This window comes from Hylaeus volcanicus, chromosome 7 (genome assembly GCF_026283585.1).
Source record: "Hylaeus volcanicus isolate JK05 chromosome 7, UHH_iyHylVolc1.0_haploid, whole genome shotgun sequence".
NCBI lineage: Eukaryota > Metazoa > Arthropoda > Insecta > Hymenoptera > Colletidae > Hylaeus > Hylaeus volcanicus.
In genome coordinates, this window is record NC_071982.1 from 18406364 (window position 1) to 18433771 (window position 27408).

The 27408-nt window shown below is 47.6% G+C and overlaps 1 protein-coding gene across 3 annotated transcripts in view; it reads right to left on the reverse strand.

The window, feature by feature from the left end:
• LOC128879350 (zinc finger protein 608) overlaps window positions 1–27408 on the reverse strand; it is a 48829-nt gene that overhangs the window by 3629 nt on the left and 17792 nt on the right. For 2 of the 3 annotated variants that reach the window (XM_054128413.1, XM_054128412.1), the window contains exons 2-4: window positions 13907–16942; window positions 6378–6501; window positions 2745–5873 (exon numbers count right to left, since the gene is read on the reverse strand). In XM_054128413.1, coding sequence (XP_053984388.1) covers window positions 2745–5873; window positions 6378–6501; window positions 13907–16267 — 5614 coding nt within the window. In that variant the 5' untranslated portion in view covers window positions 16268–16942. Of the gene's footprint in view, window positions 1–2744; window positions 5874–6377; window positions 6502–13906; window positions 16943–22367; window positions 23317–27408 lie in introns of those variants that run through there. The other variant, XM_054128414.1, reaches the window with a different exon arrangement.

Consider the following 27408-nt stretch of genomic DNA (forward strand, 5'->3'; position numbering starts at 1 on the left):
GAGCAACCAGCAAAAGCCGAGCAACGAGATTCGAATTCTCGACGAGTTCGTTTACCTCGGATAAACAACGCGAACGCGAGCCAACAGACTATTCTTCGCGAGAGCGTCGTCTGGTTACCTCCTAAATAGACTACGATCGTGTAAAGAGGAAAATCCTGTAGCGAGGAGATATTCAAAGACATTTCTTTAAGTGCGTTTTACTTTCGTTTACGCGCGATCGGATTCCATTTCCGTGGACATCCTGGCAGTGGCAACTATGTAAGTTTCGTGCCAGAGATGGGCAAAATTCTTATTTGGAGGGTCGAATAACAAGTAAAACACGAGCTTCCATTCAGGACTGGTCGAATAAAACATAGAATTATCGAGGTTTGATTTGTACCTTGTCAAAACCAACAAACAGGACAATTACCACGCGCCAAATGTCCGACGAGAAAAAAACGTATCCGAGGTAACTATTCGATCACCTAAATCGCTGTTTCATTTCATCCGTTATGCATTGTTCGAATAAAACTTTGCCCAACTCTGATTCGTGCTCGGATTGGCATATTAGTTCTTTCCGAGTGAATCTTGTCGTATTCGTCGAAGGGTGAAAGAACGTTCACCGAGACCGGGCGAGGAAACTTGGGGAAATGCAGAAACGGAAGAAAAGCTGTGTTTGATGTTTTTCTTTTTTTGTGCGACGCAAGGCCTTTCTCCGTCTTCTCCGCCGTTCGCCCTTTTCCTCAAACGAAAGAAAACTCTCGTGGAAGACTACCAAAGGCGACGAGATCGCGTCTACCCAGCTCGTCCTCCGTTTCAACGTTGAAAAGTGCGCTCTATCGATCGCGAACCCGATCGACGCTGTCTCGATCGTCGATGATGGGCATAGGATTTGCCAACCGTCCTTTCAGATCTTTCTACCTTTCCCTGATAAAATGGTAAAGTATTCGAGAGTGGCAAGAATCCAGTCTTTCTCGTTGTTCAGAGATAAGCAACGTAGAGAACGATAGGATAGCTATCGAGTCATTTGGTAGCTGGTCTAACATGAACCATTCGTTAAGATGCCAGCATGTTTACCTCGATATATCATATTTTATATATTTATATTATACATGTACAATTTACGACAGACTAACTACCAAACAGGTCCATATTACCCATCGTCTCTCAGTTTCATTACTTTCTAAGAATAAGAAGCACTAAATTCTTACCATGATTCATTTTTATATGCCTCTCGCTGTTCGTTGGCAACCCTTCGGTTGGGTGTCGTCAAATAGAGATAGTTTATCGGGTGTTCCCCGTATCCTGTTAGTAGAAGCACCCCTCAGGAGCTCAATCGGCGCGAGGCGCGAAATTTCTTCCGACTCGAACCGGTTCTCGTCGTCTTCTCGTGCCGGAAACGAGCACGACGATTAGCAATTATCACAGTCTGAACTATACGTCTAACTATGCATCCTACGAGCCTCGTGGCAGACAGGACGCGACTTACGTACCTATTCTTAACTGTCGTACACACGCTCCGATATCTCCAAAATATTCAGTCCGTAGATTAAGTAACGAATCGTCTAAACGTGTATTTACATATATATGTTACGAACCTATTATCGCGCGTGTATTCGTTAAAAAATGCAGCTCTCGCAATTCGCTGGCGCAGCTAAACGCAGTATACGCGATTTCGCCGTTGTCCTTCACCGTTTATCGTCAAAACTGTACGTTCGATAAAAACTATTTACACGTGTTTCATTTCATCGTCGAAATCGTTGCTCGCTCGAGACGTCCCGCACCGCGTCGACGCGTCGAATTCAGCGTTTTCTCGTTACAAAAAGTGCGAAGAAAAAACGGGAAAAGGAAGGGGGATACGTAAGACGACCGAAGCGTCTCGACGATAAATTTCGCGCGGGGTTCGACGTTCCCCTCTCGACGAAGAGGTGGAGTCGCGGGAAGAAGGTCTGTCGCAACATCTTTCTCGTTCTTCTCGACTTGGGATTTACCTTCGTATTCCGCATGCACCAATATGGTGTACGTACGAGTGTGCCAATGGTTCTTACTCTTTTCCAGTTCGCAGCAGAGGTTAGAAGCAGACTCTTCGAATTTCTGGGCTCGTAGCGCTGTTTAGAGAGCAAAATCTGACATTACGGTTACTTCCAACCACTGATATTACATTGACAAAATTCATTACAGTCTGCTTTGTGATTTTTTAAATAGAAAATATGTATCACCCAAAATCAATACTCTAATCATTCACAATTAAAAACTGTGGCACGTTTCCCTCGTCTAAATAGCGCCCCAGACCATAAAGATTAAGAATCGTCTTCCAGCCTCCGCCTCCTCTAATTTATCGCCAGACAGTCGCAACACAGTGCGATTAGCTTGGTAGGTAAGAACCAGTGGATTAAACGATCAGACTTACATAAACGGATTAGACGAGTTTGCGTTCGGGATCGTCATCGATCGTTACGCTAAAATCGTGTAGAATCGTCCGGGAGCCTAATCCCAGGGGGTGTAACAACGAGACAATTCCGCCAGAACGACGCCAGTGTCCTCGTGTTCCTCGAAACTTCTCATCGACCTTCTCGTGGGACGACAACTTCGAAGAGGGAACGAGAACGAGAAGGATGTGCGTGCTAGTGCGGGATCGGGGGGCGGGAGCGGCAGCGATCATTGGTTCCCTTCGACCAGGAGTCAAAGTTAAAGTCTCGAGTTGGTCCGCGACGCGATCGGGTCGTGCCGGGAGCCTTACTGTCAGGGCCTGACGAGAGGCTTACCTCCGTAAGGAGCGGGGTATTGTCCGGTGAGGAGGGGATAGCCTAGGCCCACATGCGTGTGATGATGGGTATGCACGTGTCGTTGGGGAGGCGGCGATCTATTGTCTTTCGGCAAGGTCCCGGTCCCAGCGTCGACGGGCGACTGTTGCTGAGGTTGCTGGCCACCGGGTTGATTCTGCTGCTTGCTGGCGGACTGCTGGCCTTGTTGCTGCGGTGGACCTGGGCCTGCGCCTCCTCCCGCGCCTCCTACCGAGCTAGGAGGCCCGCTAGGTGGTCGCGAAGGCGTGGGCCCTGCCGACGACGGACTCGCCGAGGCCGCGGACGTTTTCGGGGTCGGGGACTTGAGCGCACGCTCCTGGAGCTCGTGTATCTTGTGCGCCGAATAATACTGATTGGCATGGTGCTGAAGCAGATCCAAGGCTTTCCCTGCGGGTGGCCTGCTCAGATCCTCCGGCGCGTGATACCTCGGCAGCTGATGGAGGTACGGATTACCGGAGTACGGTCCAGGGACCAGCATCGGACTGAGTCCCCGATAAACGGGATGGCTAGGGTCGAACGGCAGCGCGCCGTAGTGCTGCGGCTGCATGTAACTCGGATGAATGTAGGCGTATTGCGATGTAGGCGGCGGCGGGCCCTGAGTCTCCATCGTAGGCTTGACGCCCTCCTGCTTGATCTTCGAATCCTCGTTCTTTCCAAGGTCTTGCGGCTTCTCCTGCTTCGGCTGATGCTTCGGACTCGGTGGCGGCGGTTTCGCTTGCTGACTCTGCTTGCTCGACTCTTCCTTTCGCCTCTGATCGCCAGGATACAGGTAATACCTTCGATCGTCCTGCATCGGACCGGGTGGCGGCGGCGGTGGCGCCGCCCTTTGACTCTGAGAACTATGGTAAACGTGGTACGGGCTCATCTGACTCTTCATCTCGATGCTCTCCTTCAATATCTGGTGATTCTCGTGCTGCTTGTCCTTCAAGCTGACCTGCTGCGACTGCGGCTCTTGCTTGATCTTCGGCTTTTGCTCGTGCATTTCTTGCTCCTGCGCCTGCTGGTTCTGCTGTTGTTGTTGCTGCTGCTGTTGTTGTTGTTGCTGCGAAACCGACTGCGGTGGTTGATACGGATAACCCGGCGGCATGTAACCACCGTAACCACCGTAATAATGGGGTTGCTGCTGCGGTTGCGGCACCGATTGACTCAGCTCCTTCTTCTCCTTCTCCGCCACCACGCTCTGCAAGCTGGCCATCGTCGGCATCTGCGGTATATTCAGCGGCTTCATCTCTTGCTTCGGGACGAGATCGGTGGGCTTCTGATCGACAGGCTTGCTCTCTTGAACGCTCGGCACCAGGTAAGGCGGTTGTCCGTAGTAAGGGTACATGCTGAAATGAGCCGGTAGATGAGCAGCCGCGGTAGCCTTGCCATCTTTCTCTTGGCTCTGCTTGGACTTGTCGGTAGGCTCCGCCTCAAGGACGGGCGCGGCGTCGTCGGATATGTCCGAATAGGCGGGACTCTGAACGTCCTCCCTGGCGGAGTCGACGATGGGCGCCTCCAACGGCGACGGATGAGGGCTGCCACCGGGCGATTTTCTCGACTTCTTCTTGTAACCCTGCGGCTTCGACGCTCGCGGATCTTTGCTCTTGTCCTGCTCGGGCATGAGGGCTGCCGTAGGTTTAACCTTGAACTGCGGCATTTTCGCGTGCAACGAGACGCTCTGGTACGGCTGTAAATGCGATTGCACACCCTGGCTGGGATGGCCGGGTTGCGGAGGCGGCGCCGCTTGCAAACCCGTTGCCTGCTGCGACACCTGACCGCCAAGCCCTTGAAGACCCGGATGTTGGCTGGCGATACTCTGCAAGCCCGTGGGCTGCTGTTGCTGCTGTAATCCGGGCTGCTGTACCACGTGGGCAGGCGTCGGTTGACCGAGCTGCGCCGACAGCGAGTGTTGCACAGAGAGCTGATGCGCGGACGAAAGCTGCTGCTGTTGTTGCTGAACGGCCGATTGCAGCTGCTGAGATTGTTGGCTCGACTGAAGCTGCTGCGCGGACGACGGCTGCCCGGATTGCAACGCCTGTTGGCTCTGTTGCAAAAGGGGGTTCTGTTGTTGGTGCTGCGACATTTGGGACGGCTGAGGCGGTTGGGGGATGTTCAACGGCTGGGGGATGCCAGCGCTCGGATGAGGCGACGGGACAGGCCTCGGCGACTGACTGGGTCGAGGGCTTGGGCACTGCGGCGAGTTTGAACAGCTCAACGAAGATTGATTCTGTTGTTGTTGCTGTTGCTGCTGCTGCTGCTGCTGCTGCACGGACTGTTGCCTCGCAGAGGTGGGCATCGACGACGGCGGAGCGGGCAGGTCTTCCTGTCCGAATCTGAGCACGCCTGGTTTCACGATGCTCTTGTCGGAGGCGAGAACAGTCGCTGTGGGTTCTATCCCTGGCGACGCGACCCTCGAAGGCGGAGGAGGCGTCTCGGGTGGTAGATTGGTCGTCTGGGGGCTGGCTGACCTGAGAGGCGTCCCCTCGGGTTTGTCTGCCGGCGACTTGACCGGCGTCGCCGGACTAGGTGCCTCGATGTTGCTCTCGTCGTTCTCGGACATGCTCGTGATACCTTCCTTCGTATCGTCGTCGTCCGCGGAGCCGTGCGCGTGGCTCTGATGGTACTTCAGTCCGTTGATGTGTTTGTACTTTTTGTTGCAATTCGGTTCCGGACACTCGAGAAACACCGGACTCGCCGGCGGGGATCCGCTCGGGGGCGTCGGCGGCGGGGCGCGTCTCTTGTTCTTGTCCTCCTCTTCCGGACCACGGGATTTCCGCTTCGCTGCTGGATCTGGCCGCGGAGGGACGAACGCTGCGGGACTTGGACTCGCCGCGGGCGAACCTTGGGCTCCGCGGCGTCCTTTCGCTCCTCCGTTCCTCAACTTGCTGTGCACCGAGCTCCTCGTTTCCGTGAAGTTACTCAAGTCGTTGCCAGGAGTAGCGTTCGCCGCTGCTCGGCCGCGCTTGCCGCGTCCTTTCGGCGTCCGAGCGTCTAAATCGCTCGTCGGGGAGTCGCAGAACCTCGGCGGCGCCCAGTCGTGACGGGTGCAATCCAGCAACGTGCCCACGTACGTCTTCCCTCGCCACGTTACGTTCACCACCAGCACACCTGCAACCAAAACCGATCGCTCTGAGCACGCGGGAAAGACAGAGTCGTTCCTTAAGAGATTGGTGCTGGGGTACGGTGGTCCTTGGCTTCCTTAAACTCTTGGCATAATTAAGCAAAGGAAACTTATGTACAGTTTACTGGAATTATTTTTTGATCCAAGTCAAATCGCAAGGACTACTATGCGTCGCTATAATCTCTGAACTGTAGGAAGGAAAACGCAGGAAGCAGGAGTGGAAACGAAGGAGAAGAATGCTGGCGTATTTCTAACGCGTCGACGAGCCACGACCACGGCAATATTACTTTCGATAGCTGTCCGACAAGCTACCTTATTCGCCTGTATGCCAGCCGTTCGACATTCGTTTTTCATCTACGTCGAGTTCCACGATGCTCTCCATTAGTCTTGGAGCTCGTGTTGCGCATCGTCGCTATCACGTGTCGTGTACGACGACGCAGGCTCGATGGCAAGATCGTTTCGCGATACACCACGTGTCGCTTAAAACTCACCTCCTTCGGTTTCGTGCCAAACGATCCCCTCGAGAGTCACGGACGTACCGGGCTCGCAAGGTCCTAAACATTCTGGCTCGGTTATGGTCCCCACGCTGGTCCCAACGCACACGTCGGACATGTCCTGCAATCAGAAAATTTTCATGTACTTAGTGTCCAGTAGAAGTTGGAATCGTTGCGTCGAGAAACAGCTAGAAAGGTTGAGACGCACTGGTGCTGGACAACTTCTGCTTTTCAAGGGTGAAATTTGGCGTGAAACGTGAACGTTTGATCCGTGGCTCGAAAAAGAGCAGATGAAAAAAAGCAGGGATCGTGCCGTCGAATTTCGCGGTGCCCTCTCTTTTTCGTCGATTAGCAAAACCGATAACTTCGAGGACGCGCTTCCTCGAGGCTGTGACATACTTTCACTGTCGTGTGACTCCTTCTCTGTCACTCTCTCGGCATCCATCTGTCTCCGCATTCGCTCGTGGTTTGTCGTCAATCATTTTTTCGAGGCAACGGTAAGTACGGGTTGCGCGACGATCGCGAGGAAAAATGAGAACATAAATTTCGCGGTTAAAAGACCTTTACTCTCCTGTAAAAAGTACTCGATCGCCGCGTAGCGAGCCCACGATTCGACAAGTTAACATAAATCTCCCTTTAACGCTTATCTGGACTCTGGATATCCTGTCCATTAACTTTCATTCTCGTAACACGGCTTTTAATCTACCATATAGTTTCCTTTATGTTCTACTTATGTTATATAGAAACTTTTTCTCGGGAAGTATTGTGTATCTTTCACTTACTCTGCTTCAACGAAGACCGAATGTTCGGACGACTCGCTCGATCGATACGTTTCATCTTCGACTTCCGCGGATGCCGGTCTATTTTCAAATTAATTATTCAGGAAATCGTTTAGAAAGTCTGTGAAAGGTCTAGTAAAACCGAGATACCATAAGACCGTTGGCACGGGGGAACAACGGCTAATACACCGCTCGCCATGGAACTAACAGTAAAGTTATTACGAAACAAGTCAGTTGGTGCTCCTCTGTAGCAGCGGTTTTATGATTTCACCGTTTTGTGGGCCTTTCACGGACTTTCTGAACGATTTCCTGAATAATTAACTCGACTAGGATGAAACACATCGATCGTGCGAATTGCACTCGGCGTGCTACTCGAAATTTTAAGTGTTTATTACCATTGATTATTACATGCTATCCTTCTCAGGCATTTATATTAAATGTGACCATTTACGACCCTACTTCCAATTGTTCGATTTAATCACGATAAAAGAATTATGATAACGAATTTGGAAGTGCATCGATTTCCTTCGCACGATAAAAGAATTTGAGAGACACTGTCATCGGCGTTGTTTCAATGGAGAAAGGCCGCGCGGCACGTCATGTTTCTTCCCATGAATAATATATCTGCGAAACGACCGCGAACCAGAGGGGACGAGAAAAATGCGAGTTTATCCTTCCACTCCATTTCTGGCCTCGAATTTTCCGTTTCCTTTGCGGGCAAGATGAACACCTATCGCGAATCACGACCGACTCAGACCTTGCAGTACAATTTAAACGCGCAAAGTCGACGTTAACGCGAGTCACTCGCCGCAAGATTTCCGCGATATTCTTGGAAGAGAGACGAGAGGCAGTCTGGTGCTCTTAGCTGGAAACTGCGATTTCTTTATCGGTTTCGTTATAAAAATTGGCACGCGTATAGCTTTCATTAATATACCTAAATTCTTTTCTTTACTCTTCGTTTAAGCTGCACTTTTCAGTAGCCTAAAAGAATTTAAACAGGATTGATGATAAAAAGCTGATGCTTTTTTTAGCTCAGCGATATCTACTATAAAAGTACACCTGATTTTTTGTAACCTCCACGAACGTAGAAGGAAAAGAAAGAAATGGATTTTTTGTACCTGAAATGACCAACCTGCCCAAGAACGATGAAATTCGTGTAAGGAACAAATTGATCGTTTACCCGAGCGCACGTGCAATCGTTCGCATAAGCGTGGTAGTCGCGTGCGCGCGTGTATACCAGTCTAATAAGCGTACCTCGCTCGAGTCGCGTTGTCACGCGACGTACTTCGCGCCGCATAATTTTCATCGCGATAAGCATGATTTATGCGAGCTGCACCTTCAACGAGCAATCGATAAGATCCTCCGCGTCTTGGCTGCGTTTCCGTGGATCGATCCGACGACGGATCGCGCGGCTTGTCAACGCGGAAAACCCTCGAGACGCGTGGAGAACCAAGACGACGAGGTGCGAGGACGTTCTAAATATTTTAGCTACCTGGCCATAGGCTTGGCCATTCATACGCTTTCTAATCTCAGTGTCTACTTAATTAATACGGAGAACTTCTATTATGGACAACAAAATTTATTCTTGATATTACCAAATGAACTTTTCGTTACAAATATGTACATGAATAAGCATGTATATAACATGTATACACTTGAAAGCATCAAACCTACCATTTAATTTAAATAATAAAACCACTCATAACGGAGTGGAAGCCATAAAGAATTGAACTAAACCGCAAAATTTGCAAGAACTGGGACAATGTCACGTTAATAACCTCAACTACTACAACCCAGACCTAACCATCGTGATAATGTGTTATTTCCGTTCATTGAAGTAAATAAATAAAAACAAAAGTCTCTGGATAGTGCAGCTGGCTTTCTGTGAAAGATTCGCATACCTTCCAATACAGGTTAACGTCAGTCTACGTTAATATATGTTTATCTAGGAAGTCTTCTACGCTGCAAACTCTTTCCAACTAGAGCTGCAGTTAAGCCAGCCAATTCGAAGAAAAGCTGGCGTTTGTTGGCAATCTGCTCCAACGAAAGCGACAAACTACAGGTGCCAACGCTGGGGTAGATCACGCCAGGTGCCATGATCCCACGAGACGGTCGATCACCTGGCAAGACGGCAGCGTTGGCCACGACGTAATCCTTATGATTATCGAGCGTATAATTAGTCATCGCGATTAATTGTTAACGCTTGGCAATTATTTCGCTGGATAGCATAAAATTTCAGTCAACGCGATATGGACGGGTAATGATACCTCGCGGTTGTGGGAACATTGAAAAACTTGCATTTGCATTTGTAACGGGGTATAAAATCCTTAGTTAAATACTACGCTCCTTTTCTGATAACGAAGGTTGAACTTGTTTTCGAAACGAGTGTTTTGAAAATATTTCCCCGCGCCGAAGGACGTTGATATGTGTAATTTCCTTATCTCTCATCATAAATTCATGAAGCCATTGCCAACAGATACTGACGCGCAACAGCTTAGTCAATACTCTATACAATTTAGTTGGGGTATCGTTCTCTCCTCCTAAATCTATTTTACTAAAAAATAAAAGGGATCGTTAACATTTCTTTCTCAAACTCATACCCTACGTTCCATTCAACGAAATTGATTTCAATCAGATGTTATCAAAGAATTCATGAAGATTCGCCTGGATGACTTATCCCTTTAAATACGACTATTGACGTGTTGGACCTTGACTAATCAACGCCAGCTGATCGATATCGAGGGATTCCATGATCATTCGAGTTATGTCGATCTAAATCGTTTCACGAAGGTGAGAAGAGACCGTCGAAGCCAAAGTTCCGACTCGTGCGAGACATCGTTGGCAGACGTGACTTCGACTTCGACTCTTGTCCTCCACTATTCGCCGCATACCGATTCCATCCCCTCCAAAGGTTCTTCCTCCTACTCCGAAGCCTCAGCGTAATTCCCTAGGCCAGCCATTACTCCCTTCCATGTCCTCTTATCGCCACTCGACCGTCAAACGATACAGCCGCTTATATTTCCGCGCTTAAACCGCTAATCGGCCTACGCGCTGCTTCAGTCTGCCGATTACCCGGCATTTACTCGCTGGGCGTCCGTTACTTTATCCTATTCGTACTTTTATGCACCTACGCGACGATCTAGGCGCAACGCCGGCCGACAGTTATCGGAAAAAGATTACCGCTGTTTGCGAGAATAACGGGAAACGTCCTAATTCGAATTCTATTCGAGCAGACGCGCGTTCAACGAAGTCCGTGATAGCCGAACAGTACCAGAAGTCCATCTTTAGGTGTTAATTAAACTTGTAACTATGGGTTCATTAAATATAGAGGGGTGTCCATCATGTTGAGGTGGTCACCCCCACGACTTGCACGCCTTGCGTTTAGATTACGAGTGAGTCGGCAAAATAAATAAGTAAAAGTTTCTAAGAGCATCTGATGCTGAAATTTTAAGAAATTTAAACCACGGGAAATGGTACCCTTTCCGTCCCCCTTCTATTCAATAACAGGTACAAGAGTAAGGAAAGACTAAAGCGTTCACAATCAAACAGGGACGGACGAATGGTAAAATTCGAAGAAATCGCGAAAGTACCGCGGAGAAACGTGGGAATGGAATCAGCGATGACGGATACAAAGAACAATTATCGTTGGCTCGTGCAACAGTAATTACCGCTTCCGCGACGCGCCGTGGCTGCGGGGCTTTTTCCCCTCGCCGGGGTTCTTTGGATTTAATGCAAAAATACGATTTCATTATTTACAACAACTGCCTCGATTCAGTCGCGACAATTACAAGCGTGCCCGCAGTTAGGTCGCGTCGCGTGCAATATATTGTGCATTCGGCTATTCCAGACGGGAGCTAAACGATACCACACGAATCGTCGCTGCTTTTATTGCGCCGTTACTCGCTTCTTAGATTCGTTCAAATCATTTCCCACCGTTTCCATGATTTTTCATCCCTGGACCAATCGCTGATCGTTTACTCGGGGCAGAGTAGAGCAATCGGCTCGCCTAATGTCCTGAATCTAGAACGCGTCGAGATTTATGGAGCAATACTACAGAGAAAATTGTTAAAAATTGTTAAATTGTTAAAAAAGAATCCTAAGAGGTGAAGCCATCCAAGGTGTTGAAACTGTGGAGGGTAGGTCCTTTTGACAAACGATTAATCTATACAATTTCACCCCAAAATAATGCCTTGAACAACTTTACGATTTACCGCGAGTTCCATTCGTGGACCAATTGCTTGACAAAATGCTGCCAACTTCCGAACGAAAACAACATACGGTTAAAGAGTGGCAAATACGATGGGCGAATGAAATACAGTCGAATGATGAGAATAAGTGCGGGGACATAATGCGAGGGAAAAATCGGGACATTCTGCGAGGCATTACCGTATTTGACCAACCAGTGGAAACGCGTAGATAACGCAACGAGCACGCACAGACAAACAGGCATCGTGGAAACATAATATTATATATACTGTAGGAATATTGATTTACGCGGGGCTTCGCGCCATCTGTCAGTGCACTGCAACGAGTTTCGACGTAACGCACTCGCTGAGGGACAGAGTTCCAGGGGATGAAACCTGGGACAGAGTGCTGGGGGATGAAGCGAAAGGTGAGGGAAGAAAAACGAGTTTTATTGTCATAAAACAGCTTTGGCGAGGGACTCAATTTTCGATACAGTCCAGCAGGAAAGAAACGAGATTCGATGAATTTTAATGGGAACCCGAAGTTTTTTAGTTTAATTAGGAAAGGGGGCTGCAAAATAATTTCCCTGGCATTCTCTGTTTTTTTTTCTCTTTTGGATGTAAAGAGTTTGACTAGGCGCGAGAGAACGAAAGCAGGACGAGTAACGATAGGAAAGAGAGATCAATATGCGGAGCATGGGTAGAGAATTTTCCGTCGGAACTGGCCGCTCAAAGAAGACAATGAATACAGTACAATGGGATACAGTTACACATTTAACGCCGAACGTATTGTGCCCGAAGAGGGTCAGCGACTAATATGGTCGAAACGTTGAAAGCAATTACAACTCAGTCAATAATTATACCCCAAAACAAGTATTAGAGAACCTCGGTAATAAATTTTGTAAAGTATTAAAAGCTTCCCACCACGGCTTTCAAGTAAATGGCTTCGCATTCTTGCAGCAATTACGGACCCATCGGCCATATTTAATTATGAAAATCATAGATACCCATATAATTATGAAACACCGAACAATTTTCGTGAAAATGCGTCGGTCGTAACCGAGTACCCCGATAACGGTCGGTATTCCAATTAACCGTGAAAAATATGCGCACGCAGAATTAGAAGAGTAAGATTCTAAATTGCAGCGTAGTTCGATATTTGACGCGTGTTCGGCGGGTATTCGAAAACGGAAAAATTCTAGCTCCGAGTTCTAGCTCCGATATCGACGCGGCTTCCACGTTGGTGAGCTCGAGGATCGCGGCGCCAGCGTTCGCGGGGTTGTAGCAAAGAAGCCGAGCCATTTTGGAATTCTCGAGCAAAGAAGATACGGGAAACGAACACGAACGGGTGACAGAAGAAGCCAAGAGGAAAGAAAAGGTAAGATCGCGAGCGGTAACGGTTCCGCAGTTCCACAGCCGACCGGCCAGGCGGTCGACTATGGTGTCTCGCCGGCACTCGTGTTTGTTTCTATGTATTCGTCCGTGTACTCTCGGGGGCGGAGACCGCAGAGTATTGATTTCACCCCCTTCGCGTACCCCCAGCCGCTTCCGTCCTCCAAGCCAACAGCCCCTAGTCCCGAGCCTCGACTCCAACTCGTATCAGCCACCCCCGCGTCCTCGACCATCCCAATTTCGTCCGAACCACTGGCGACGACACCAAAGACACCAAAGACACCCATCTAACCCAGACCTGACCCAGACCAACCGACCCGTTCCCGCCCGCGCCGATCTGCGCGTCTTCCCTTCCCGTTCGCATCCGTGTTAAACCCGACACGTCGAAAAAACGACCCAACCGTTTGACACTCGATTAAGCGAGGAACACGGATATAGGATCACCGCTCGGTGAGAACGAGGCTTTCCTTCCCGACTACCTATTTCTTTAAATACCTTGATCCCTCTCGATACAGGATTTGATCAGATATTTGTATGATAAGGGAGACCCAAAACCTTGGTACAGTAGTGCTTCGTGGAATTTATCAACTTTTTTCTCGAAGCTTGAGCCTTAATTCTTAGTTTAATTAGTTGCCTGAAGCGTTAGTATTGCTAGCGGAATGCGAATTAGAAGTATAAGAATCAAAAATTAAAAGACTATGCGTTAAGCTTATCGGAAACATTTTCTACGAAACAACTCTTTTAATTATTGATTGGTTTATCAAGGAAGATACGATCTCTAACGTTTGCATTAGTAGTTGGCACGTGTGGCACCGCTTGAAAATTCGGTCAGCCCAGTTTTGCTTTAACAACTGTTGATCAATTCAGAGTTGGAGAACTGTATTCTAACCATAGAAAAAAGTTCCAGATTCAATCGTAAGAACCACTACCATACAGACAAATAGAATCTGGAACTTGTATTCTTTGTTCGGAATAAAATCTGCTCAACTCTGGCCGACGAGCCAAAAGATGACTTCGAATCGCGAATCGGAGCAACGAACTCTATCGATATCCGATACGTTACCCGAACGACGAGTGGATCAGTCTGGCGAGCGCAAACGAAAAGCCGAGGACAGATTGATCGGTACGATAGCGAAGCATTCGATGTTGGAAGGGTTCTGCGAAGCGTTACCTTTGGTTCGGAAGCGGAAGTCTTCAGTTTCTTGGGAGGCGGAGGACTGGCCGCGGTATCCATAGCGTCGTCTGTCGTCGTGGTGATCGCAGGTCCGTTACCGGGTACCGCGGCGAGTTTGGTTTGCTCGGGTTTCGCGGCCGGTCCGACGGCGGTGGCGCTAGCCGGACTTGGGGGCGGACAGGGTGCCGCAGCTGAGCTGGACGGCGGATTGGGCCCCTGAGAAACGGAGAATCCTGTCCTCGAGCTGGGCGGTGGTCCCTGACTCTGTTGGGGGGCGGTCGCGGCCGCCGTCGGTCCCTGAGATTGCGCGGCCGCCCCTGCTCCGCTCCCAGCGCCAAATCCAGGCCCTGGCCCTGGTCCTGGGCCTGGTCCTGGTCCGCTCGAGGTTTGACTTTGTCCGCTGGTAGCGCCAGCGCCGCTAGGTCGCGCTGTTCCATTCATTTCCGGTTTGTTCTGCTGCTGCGACGCGTGGTTGCTCTGGGGTTTCTCGTGCTTGTCCCTCGCCTTGTCCCGACGATGTCCGCTCGAACCCCTCTTGGAGCCAGCGGTCGAAGAGGTCGCGCTTCCGGTCCCGCCGGCGGAACCCGTCGAATGACTCGGTTTCGATTTGTTCGATGACGAGGACTGACCACCGGCACCACTGCCACTACCACCAGCACTTCCAACACCACCGGGTACGCCGCCGCCGGGTCCGGGACCGCCGACGCCGCCGGTTCCGCCGCTACCGGCACCGGTACCGCAACCACCGGAACCGCCGCCGCCAATCCCACCGCCGACGCTACTACCACTACCACCGACACCAACACCACCACCGCTGCCACCAGTTCCCGCGGTGCAATCCGTGTTTTGAGCGTTCTGTCCGATCCCCGAGCCGCTCGACGCGGAATTCGAGCCCCCCGTGGCGGACGAGGAACCGCTCGAGGTAACCATACCGCCTCCGTTACCGGACTCTTGCGACGACACCGTCCCGTTCATTTCGTTCGACTTAACGATCTCGTGTTTGGCCTCGCTGCTCTTGGTGCCCGGTTTCGTACGTTTGATCTTCATTTTGAGGCCTTTGTCGACGGTGGCCGAGTGTTCTACGGCCATTTTGCCGGGATTACCGGGATTCCCGTGCGCGGCGTTAACGCCACCCACGACGGCGTTGCTCTGTTTGTTACCCGTCCCCGTAACGATCGACGAGGAACCGTTCGCGTTCCCGGTACCGTTACCACCGGCGCTACTTACAACGCTTCCGTTCCCGTTCCCGGGGCTGTTTGAACGTCCGGACGAGTTCAGGCAGCAGGAAGACGACGTGGAGGACGTCGACGAAGATGAGGACGAGGAGGACGACGACGACGAAGACGATGACGAAGACGAAGACAACGACGACGACGAGTTGGACGATTGTCCGCAACCGTTCGGACCAGCTGACGCGACCGACGAAGACAAGTTCGAGGAGCTTAAACCGTTCGCGGAATTTTGAAGCTGATGATGGTGATGATGGTGATGATGATTCGTGGTATTCGAAGCCGATGCTGCCGAGGCAGGCGTAGAAGCCATGCCTGTCCCTGAGCTCAATTTCTCGTCCCTCGTCTTCTCAATGTCCGCATCAAGGTCGATTATCAAATCCCCTATTCCGATGTCCCATTCGTTGTCGTCGTACTCAAAGTTGTTGGTCGCATTCGTCGCGGCCGGATCCAGCTCATCGGTGTTTGCAGCCACCGTGCTTGATTTAGTATCGCGCTGCCGACCCGATGACGACGACGACGACGACGACGACGAGGACCTGTCCCGACCTTGATGGTGATGATGATGGTGATGATGGTGGTGATGATGATGGTGATGGTGATGATGCCGATGCTCGCGATGTTCCCTTCCTAGTTGCCCGCGTTCCTGCTTCCTCGACGTCTGTCGAGCCCCACCACCTCCTCCTCCTCCACCCTCGTTACCACCGACTTGTCCGCCGTTGTGCTTGCCGCTGCCGTTGCTCTGATTATTGTTGTTACTGTTGTTGCTACCGCTGCTGTTATTACCGAGATCGTTACCGTGCTTGCTGTTGTTGTTACCGCTGCACTCGATCGCGCCGGCTTTCACGCAGCCGTCGACAGGCCGGTTCTCGTTGTTTCCACCGCTTACGTTGTTGTTGCGATGGCCAACGTTGTTGTTGTTGTTGTGATTGTTGTTCTTGCTGCTGTGATTATTGTTGTTGTTATGGCTGCTGCTGCCGCCGGTGTTGTTGTTGCCGCCGCTGTTGCCGCTGTTACTGTTGTTGCCGTTACCGTAATTAACGCTGTTGCCACCACCACCACCGACGAACGGAGATGGTCCTTTGCGGTTTACGTTAGGGAGGCGACCGCCTAGTGGCGTGGTCGCCATGCCCTTTGAAACGTTTCCCCGGCGCCCGCCAGCCTGATCACCGACTTCCCGCCTGTTCTCACCGATTTCAAGCAATCGCACCACGCGCGACACGCGTCCGTTTTACCCCGACCACCGCCCGCGAGACGCGCCTCGTCCATCGAACACATCACTTACTGTCTCGCGGCTGCCCTCCACCGACGATATATTCGCGATAGAATCCTGGAAATCCGCCCTTTTTCTTTGCTATCGGGACCGATCCTTCCCTCGACTTCCGCCAACGCGCGTACCTCTTCCACTCGTATCCTCTACTGTTCCGCCTCGAGCTGAGCCGCGATCCAGTTCCTTATATCGTCGTGTCTCCGCCTCCTCTTCCTCCTCCGACGCCTCCGTCTTTTCGTCTTCTTCTTCTGTCCGCTCGACGACACCTTTTGCACCACCGATCACTACCGTTTCTCGTCGTTCGTCGTTGCCAACCCTTCCGCGGACACTCGCGCACTGCCAACCACCGATTCCTTTCTAGATATCCACGTGGTGCTTCCCTGGGAGCGAGACCAACATAGCAATTCCGTGATTCCGTCTCCTAGATCCTCCCTCGGTCTCCTTTCACGAAGCGCCAGCCACCAAACGCGGTTTCTCCTTCCGACTTGACGCTAAAACGACGACGGTACCTCTGCTCGTCGCCGTAGTTTCGACCTGCAATCAGAAGACACCACCTTTCAGCCGCGTTGCAACGTCCGATCGTTCCGCTTTATTCGAAAAGAATGGTTCGGAAATGCGGCTTAAATTATTCAGACAAAATTCAGAAGATAAACTTTAACGTAGCATCTGTAATTTCCCTATGGGTCAATAGCGACCCGGCATCTTCTTGCAGTCCTATCGTCGAATCATACTTTGTACCGTTAACAATGATTGAGAAGAGGCATCATTAGAAACGTCAAGCTAGAAACAACCTTCCAACGCCTGTCTCCTCTCCATCCAATCGAATATTAACTGTTAGCTACCAGTCCCATCGAATCGCTATTCCTCGACTACAAATTGGTATTCCCACTTAGAGGGGAATTCGTGTCAGGGAACGATTAATTTTACCGGTGGCATTTGGCCCTGGTCCAATCGCGTCGGTGTCGGCGTCGACGTCGTAGACGGCGTCAACCGCGTGAGAAAGACTAAACTATTTAACGTTCGTCCCCTCCCGGCGGCTTTTCACGCTTTCTCCTCTTCCAACTATGCTATTAAACGAGATCGATTCTCCACGATCGCGTCCTTCCGTCGCTTAGAATAACACGCGAATCCCTAGGGAGATAGTAGAGTCTCAAAATCAGCAAAAAATCGTTTTTGAAGATTTTCAGATAACGAGTCCAATAGCTACGAGTTCTCCGCGTGTTTTGAGATCGAGTTTAATGGAACATTTCGAGAATCGGCCAAACAGGATGGGTATCGATAATAATACAAATATTTTAAGTTACTCGTGCCTACCAAAGGTTCATTTTCGTTTATCGAAATAAATAAATGTATAATGGCTTCTCCACGGCCTGCTTTGTCCCCTCGCGACCCTCTTCATCCCTCTCCGTCGCAATCAGTCAGAATCTCCAACTTGTAGATCCGGGTTACGACGATACCGCCGCGTCGGATTGAATTCAAATTACGACAAGTTAATATTCCATTACACTTGTCCGTCGTGACTAGCGCACGGACCAAAGACAAGATAGCCCCCCTTGAATAATTGAACGACCGTGGAAAGCGGAATGACGAAAGCCTGTTTCCTTTCTAGGCGAGGTGCACTGTGATCGTTGAACCGCGAGAACTCTATTATATACAGCGCCTCGTGTAATGGTCGAAAATTGGGATCGCAGGTTATCGATATGCGGAGCAGGAACGTTGGGATGGAGCAGAGAATCTTTTGTTTAAACTGAACCGAGTAAAAGTGGGGGACAGGAGGCTTGGAGTAAAGGTGAATCGTGTTAATGGTCATTGAGGCGTCTATTGCAATCTTGATGGAAGGATCTTGAAGGATACTAGACATTCATTTTGTAATAACGATTAATTAATGAGTTTCTTCGATTCGAGGCAAAGAAACGTAACAGAGGGACTGATCAAGAATCGAAGCTACGAAGACCTGCCGATCATCGACAACACCGTCTTGGTTCAAGTGTCCTTCGCTATTATCGACGCGAGTCGAACGCGTAATCGTGTTCGCGCTATTCCCCATCCTCGACGTTGCGACGTCCATCGCATCGTTAAGCGTTCCACGTTTTGGAAATTCGGGAAGCCCGCATAACCAGTTGTCGCGATAACATCGTTGTTTACCGATAGCAACGATAATATTTACCGAAGCTCAGTCGGCCTGCGGTAGATAAATTTAACTCGACCGGCTATTATCGAGGGACTACCGTTTATTGCTATCGTTCTACTAATATTTATAAAACGCTCAATAACGATCGCGATTAATCCAATGTCTCCAATAATGACAAACAGTGATTGTGATTGCAAACGAGGAAAAAGTCAAGCTACACGGACTATAATCACTCGAGGGATCATTGTTTCGGTTGAACACCAAAAAGATTTTCTTTCCGTTGCGAATTTCCTTGGAACCGTCAACGGTAGCTACACACGCGTTCTAACCCGCCTCTCTTTGCGGATGTAGGATTATTTTTCAACGCGCTGGATTGAATTCGTGCCAACATCGAACGCCCGTTTTTATAACTTTGGAGATCAAAGTACCAAAGCGCATTGCGATGCAAATCGAAGAAGCTCGATCGCGATGCGCTGACGTAGTCGTCTTCGGAATATATAACGTGATATTTTTCAAATAAAAAATCCAGGAGAAATGTTTCAATTTCCTATCATAGTCGACAAGTTGAACGAAAATTGCTCTGTAATGTTAAACGTTTACTGTGTCCTCGGTACTGCTATCGATTACCACATAACAAGTAAGCGGTAGTTACAGTGTCACAACAAACTGTTTATAGCATACTTCTTTCAAACTAGATACTCTTATTTAACCACCTTATTTGACACCAATTTCTACTTTCAACGCTCTTTCGATCGATTGCGGCAGATATTTCTATAGGTACGTAACTTTAAGAGTGTCGAGGCTATAAGCGACTCTCGACGTTCTTGCGCGCCTTAACCCTTACACTCCCGGTATAGACATATGACTACACAATTAGAATGGCGGAATAAAATATTACCGGCATTTGTATTTTCGTATTTGCGAGCACAGTTTATTTAAATTCATACTATGTGTACGCTTGCACAAACAAAAAAGTTTCTTCAACGATTCTGCCATGTCGAAATGTTTCCTCAAATGGTTACATGATGTTCACAGACATCGTTCGTGTCGTTTTTATATAATTAGCGATTAAATGCCTATGCAACTATCGCGACAAGGAATAATACATATTTCGCATAAAACAGCGATAGAGAAAACGTTTACGAATACGTCTAATTTTAGATTAGATTAGGAACAAGAAGCATTAGTTCATTCCTATTAACTTCGTCGTTTGCGTTACGCATTATTTTGGGCGACAACTGCGTTTTAAATAACCATTGTTAACGTTTACTTTAATTTACTCTCGAATTCACGCAACTAACTTTCCGTTTCTCTTTAGATCGTTTAGTACGCGACGATGAAACTTATCTACCATTATGTAGATAAGTAGATAGTTGTGTATATACCAGAGACAACATTTGTATTCGGATAAACAAATAACGAATAAACGACTGTCTATTCGTTCCTGGTTAAATAAACACTAGTCTTCGAATTACAGAATGAAATATTTCACAATGAACAAATGGAAATTTAACTGCCCCATCGAATAAACGTTGCGAATGAATGACTACATTGTTCGAATAAAATTGTACTCATCTCTAACCTGTACGAGCGAGAAAGAGGCGAGCGGAGTACGAGCCAAGAATGGTGGTGTCGCCAAACGATCGTTGAGTCCCATTCGTCATCCGCATAACGTTCGTTCGTTTGTTAGGCCGTATCGTTGAAACGTGCCATTATTTGCCCATACTCGACATTAAATTCAGGCGACGAAGCGTCGACATACACGTATTTCCTTGACCATTCGTTTCTCTCCTCGAACACGGTGCTTGACGCTTAAATCGTTCTATTCTTCCCTTATCCGTAATCCCCCCTATCCCTCGTCTTGCTCTATCCCCTCGGATTCGACAACAGCAATCCTTCTTTCCTCCTATAACGTTCATTCTCGCACGGTATGGAATGAAGCGTGAACTGGTTTTCGTTCGACCAGTGACGCATCCCAGGGACCATCCCTCCTGATACAGATATCCATTAACCATTAAACTTTTCTAATGTGCATGTGTAAAAATCAAACCTCAATGCATTTCTGTATTTCTTCCAACAACATCGTCTCTGTCAATTTTCAGTTGCACCTCCTATCTAAATTTATAGTTACGCCTGTGTAGAGAAAATAGAGAACCGTCGAAACGAAACCGTCGGCTCTGGTGGGTGTTATCGAATAATTTTTTCTCGCAAAAAGTCGCGAACACGTTATCGAAACCGAGCTCAAACCGTGAAACGCGGTTTGTACGTGGGCAACGAACCGAAACGGAAATGATAACGGGTCCGCGGATTGAGAGCCACTGGCTACCCCTGGCGAATCACTGTGTTCAGTTGGCCGAGTCTACGTCCCGATATAATTAGCGTGTTTAGCTCTGATTTATAACGACGCTGGAAACGCCTACTGTCCATGAGTCGCATCGCCCATGGAATCGGTGCGTGTCCGTTCGTATATATATGTGTGTAGCTACTTGATGGTCAATTACGGATATACTATGCCGTTCGACTATTTTCTCATGATCAGGCAATGACACCGCGCGCGTGACGATCCTATCGCGTGTTGAGTCTACGTGCCTCGAAACCAAGCGGTCGAACCCGAAATTGCTTCGGCGTTGGTGATCTTTCGACAAGCCCAGTGATTCATAACGGAAGCAACGTGGCCCCGACGCCTTATTTTAAAAACGGTTACTTTGGACAAGTTCTTGTTCGTCCAATTAAAATCTTCATAGTCGAAAGGATTCTTTTTTAAATTTTTCTTTCGTTTTATTAATAATTAATTAATACACAATATTTTATATTTTATGTTACATTACTGAATTGTGTGAGCGATTCATTTCGCTTCATTACTGTTTACAGCGTCAATGTCTAAGAAATTAGATTGTCTATTTATATAAACACTGCCACAGAAAATAATTGAATACAACTCACGAAAGAAACTTTTGGGACAACCTAATACATACTTATAACGACGCATTTATTTGGAAACATAAAATCTACCATTTAATTTAGGTAAATTTCTTCAGTAGAGTGTACGAATACTTATGGGACTGATTGTATATCGTAAATGAGCTGTAAAAATGTAAATGTTGTGTACGGAAATATGCACTGGTAAATAATGGCATACAATTATTTTCGCGCTTCTAAAACGGTTTTCCAGGTCTAACTGAAAAATATCGTTGTAATATCCGCGCTGTCTGGGTAAATCACTGGTTTCGAGCAACTAATACCAGCAGAACCTTTTCCAGAAATGCTAAAAGCTGTTTGAAAAATTGTAAGATTTCAACGATCGCGTTAACCAACGATTCGCTTGATATTCGTCGCGATAACGCGGCGATAACGATCCAGCGATATCCACTGGGTAAATACAAGCACAAAGACAAAATTGAACACGACAGTGGATCAATTCGGAATTAATGATTTATAACGCAAAGCCGCTCCAAATTACTTGTTCGCGCGTAGAGATTAGATACTTCACCGCGAAACGATCGTTAAATTCACGTGATCCCTTAAAAATCGATCGCATTAATTAAAAAACTGTTCTAATAGATAGAATAAATATCGACGAACACTAATGCTGTCAAGATAAAAAATACTGAATATAATGTCCCGTCGTTCCCCGTTGATAAATAGAGCAGGTTTGAGAGCAACCATTAAAGAAGATGAAAAGCGTGAAACGTATGTTTGTATTGGAAAGGTAGAATTTTTTCGCGACTCGTTAGTTCGTTCGGGAGTAGGAAACGCGCCTCAATTTACCAACGCGACGAACAGTAACGGGACAGTCTTGTAACAGTAGCTAGAACGTAGTCGCAATACCTCGTGCAGGTCGATAAATACTCCAGGGCTCCCTGCCGGCGATTTCACTCACGAGGCTGACGCGCGCGAAAGAGAACCAGCACAAACACGAGCACACATTCGAGGAACACGCGCCCACGCAACGCAATTACGCGTGTACAAAGACGCGTTGATTTACGAAAGCGCACAAGCACAGATCACGTGTATTAGCGCTATGACACACTTGCGTATCTTCCGGTCCAAACAGACTGCTAATCGAAAATCTTTTGACGAAACGTAAACGAAAATAGGAACAGAAGCGAAAAGACGAATCAGTACCGAAGCGTCGCTGTTCCGTGGCACTGAACAATGGACAGAGCCGTCCTTGGGTGTGATAAACAAAGTAGTAGTCCGTGTTTGTGTCTTTCGCTGGTCACGTTGCTTGAAAGCACAGTGGAGGGAAGAAAATCAGCGTAGTTATTCGACGATGGCAGCGGTTACACTAACAATGATTCCAATACCGACAACAACGACGGCAACAACGACGACAAATACAACACCGCGTCACTATACGTTACATCGAGGCTGCCATGGGCCTAGGAGAGTTTTTTCTTCGATTTTGCGAACTAAATTGCAACAAGACCGTGTTAACCAAGAAATCGTCGGCCGAGTTAGCGTGTGCTCGCGACCTTACACTGACTTCGGCAGTTCACCGCTTACTGAGCAGACCGCTTCCCCTTCCTTTTCGCCTAAGCTTCCCCTTGTTCACCACCAGTCGCCGCCACCCCCACCCCAATGTTCCTGCTACCGCCATTCTCTCTATTCACCACGGATTACCACTATATGATCGTCTGCCAATCACGCTCCGTCGAAACAACGGTCGGTAAACGCAATCTTCCCAACTTTGTACACGGCATACTTGTGCACAGCTATTCTTGGACATAACGAATCTGTTTGGAACCATTTTTTTCATGATACATACACTCGACGATTGTTTTATCGATCTTTGCACTACTACGAACCACATGGAATGTGTTTTAATGGCGACAATGTACGATTCTTATCTCATGTGACTTCACAGCGTCCTTTCATTCGCGCGCTTCCAATATATCGATATCGATACATTACATCACCTCGATGTCGTAATTTGGTTCCTAATCGTTCTCTAAAAACCGCGTTACCGCTACCGTCGGCTAGCATCTGCTCCATCGGTAGGAATTGAATGCAAATCTCTGGTAACGAAAAGAACCTTGACCTACCTCTACCATCTTGTCGCGAGATCGGAACAAAATGCTGTTTCGTCGAATGATTTGAAATTTATTTACGAGTTGCGATTGTATTGAAATCCTTGCGTCACAATCAACAGCCGTGTCGATTTGCTTTGCGTTTAATTTCCGGGAATACGGTAATCGACTGTATCGATTCTTCTCATTTTCACAGACAAACTTCCAAAGGAAAGTCCCACGAGCGACAAAAACCGGATATTCATTTATCGATTGGCTTAACCTTTTTAGTCTTGATTTTTTTCAAGTATATAAAAAAAAAAAAAGATACTCGGCATTTCGTGCTTGACAATATCTCAACAAACAGAACTGTTTTCTGTCTTGTATGCAAAACAGTTTTTATTCGTCGAATTTTATTGTACATTACTTTTATGGTCCATCTGAAGCACACTTTATATGATAAATGAAAGTTTTATAAAAAAAAATCGCTCTCTCATGCCCTGTATTGCACAAGTAACAGATTACTGGCAACGTTTTTTGTCAAAATATCGAGATCGTTCATGGTTGTATGTGACATTTATTATTTTAAGATGCGTAATCAGCTTTTTGGTAAAAAATAATCTTAATGTCTACGTACATTACAGTTTATAATGTACACAACAGGTCCGAAGAGGTTAATTCGACGATAGCGCGTACGTTTTCTTGCGAGTCGTGAAAAATGCAAATCGTCGTTTCGATCGCCGTATGGAATTTCAGTAAAGAAGAAAATAAGTGTACTCTTAACTGAATGCGATAACGATAAGCGCGAATACGTACACATGCGTGCTGCGATGTTGGATTAAATCGGCCGATCGAGTGAAACAAGCGTGCACGCCTAAAAACGTACAGGAATTCCGTTACCGTGAAAGTACCTACGCGCGATGGTATTTATCATTATTATACGCGTATAAGGAGCGCATTGTGCGTCGAAGGTATGCAGAAAAACAAGATAAATTGGTAAATATACGAAATACGCGAGTAACAAGTTCACCGGTGTTTTTCTGCAGCTGGAAACGGAACGCGGTTTCATTTTCTCTGGCTTTGAGTGGAATATGTATTCGTGGAAGCGCAAAACGGGAGATTGAAAGAAAACGCGAAAGTTTGTGGAGCTGGGCGTGCGCGTATCTGAAATTCCGAGTACAAATGTATGTATGTATTCCCGTTCGACTTCTTTCTAGGAGGAAAAACGCCGTTTTATACGAGGAAGTAATCCGTATAAAACTAGTATGAACGAAGAAAAACTGGAAAAATAAGTATTACAAATTGGAGATTTTATGATACTTTGATTAACACTAATTATGATCAAACTTGTGTAAAATAGATTCCCCTAGTTAAAAATCGATTCGTGGTTCGTCTAACCTCCTGTGAAGATAATCACAGCGTTTAGATATGCAATAAAGAAGACAAACACGGTGAAGCAATACCTTATAATCAGTTAGAAAGGAGCTTTGAAGTTACTACGTTTATGTAATAAACCAGTTTTCCAACAGTATCTGAGAACGTTACACGATGTGCGCGTATGATCTGTCAATGGCGAGACATAAGGCGCAATGTAAATAAACGATACATCACTACCGTTAATAGCCTGGTGAAAAATCGTTTCCAATTTCTTGCTCGTGAACGATTTCGCGTTTTTCTACCTCGCCCATACGACGCATTGCCGATCATATGCTCCATTATTACAGTCTATACGCCATTAATCATGGTTACCTTTAACAGATACGAACAACATTCTTATCTAGATAAAAAAACTCGAACGATCAATAAGAGTTAAACTCCTTACTTGTTAGTCATTCAATAAGAATTAGAATTTCAGTTACCGAAAGAACGATATGATTGATACGAATGAACTATACAGGGTGTCCCAAAAATGTTGGAGATCCTTGAAAAGGGTGGTTCAGGGGGTGATTTGAAACAACTTTTTCCGTAGCGAAATTGTTGTCCGAGGCTTCGTTGAGGAGATATTAACGGAAAACACTGACCAATCAGAGCGCGAGGATGCCGGTGGAGCGGCCGCGATAGCGATGGCTACGCGCAAGGTAGCCGCTCTCGTACGCGAACAAGCGACTCGACGTGCATCGAAGGACATTGAACGCGGCCGCTTAGCTCGTAACCTTCGCTACCGCGGCCGCTCCAACGGTATCCGCGTGCTCTGATTGGTCGGGTTTTTTTTATTAATATCTACTTAACGAAGCCCCATCCGACATTTTTGCAAAGGAAAAAATTGTTTCAAATCACCTCCCGAACCACCCCTTTCAAGGACCTCCAACATTTTTGGGACACCCTGTATTCGCAGAGCATATGGACGAATTCTTTGTGTGGCAAAGGAATCACGCGAGTGACGATTGTTGCGTCGAACGAGAGAAAGAAAGAGTACTGCTCATAAAGAGAACAGAGAGAATTCAGAAGAGTCGAGGACAGCATAGGGTCGACCAGGGTCTCTTAACCACTGGTAAACGGGATTTTATTCGAAAATAAATTGAAGATATTAGCAACATATATCTACGTTCAAAAAGGTCGGCATATTAAGAATTTACCATATGCGTCAGAACCAGTTGGGTCTTTGTTGGTACCTCACGAAACTACATGACAAACAAGCTACAAGCTAGGTGTCGAAAGTTGGGATGCCCTGTATCGGATAGACAGTTTTCGTGTTGCACTGTGCGACGCATGCGTCGATATTGTGTACATTGAGAGGAGAGATCGCGTTAACGACTGTATATAACCTAGAAAATAGGTTTTCCTGCAGAGAGAGGCGGAAGGGGCGTAGGGGTTCGAAAAAGTAGAGATCTCCAGGCCGAAACGGGTTCCGATATTGTGAAAACAATTTTTCCTTGTGGTAAATATATTATATTCGGTGAATGTCGAGCGCGCGGCCTGGAATGGCTCGAAACTGGAACGGGATTGAGCACGAGCTACGAGCACGCTTTGTTACGCATTCGGAACAGCGGCAATATAAATTAATGCCAGTCCTCGATAGCATTCTCTAGTAAATGGCTGAACGCTGCATCGATGTGGGCTCTCGAGCGCTCGGCGTTTACCGAGGCATCATCTGCCCCCCTCTATACCCCTTCGCCGCTTTCGAACTCGACAAGCTCGCCAATACGACCGGCCACTGGCGTAATCTCTCAGGGAACCGACAGCGTTCTACCCGTCCCCCTTAGCTTCGAAACTTTTTCTTTTTCGTTGACACTGAACAACGTTCTACGAAGGATTGATATAGACGTCGTTTTTTCTTTTTGACTATTTCACCGATGGAAAAGGTTATCTTGGAGACAACAACGCCGACCTAAAAAAATAATAAACGCTTATCGAAAGCATTACCGAACACCATTCTCGCGTACTTCTAGATTGTGTCTAACTTCGTGTTCAATTTTATTCGATTGATAAGTTGACGGGTACTGGTTTTTGTGTCAAATACATTCGAAACGCATGTTCATGACCAAGTGACCAGCAATCATGTATATGCATGTACGCAAATTTCGACCTGACATTAAATGGTCGACACCTGCTGGTAGTTGGCGCAACAGAACGGTGTACCGTAAATATGGGTTGACGATTCGACGCTCATGGCGAACTGTATTGGTAGATTCCATCTGTGTTAGGTCTGTGGGGTTTTATAGGCTCGGAGAGTCTACCTGCCTTTTCTTCGAGCAAAGTCTTTCGCCTCCCGTCTCCTCTGCATTGGCTCTATTGTACCTCCATATACTTCTCCAACCCTCTTTACAGTCCCGATCTCTTTCTTTCTTTTTCTGTTTTCAGTCTCACCGTTTCTCTCGTCGTTTCTTTTCCCTCGGATACTTTATCTTCCTCTGCTACCT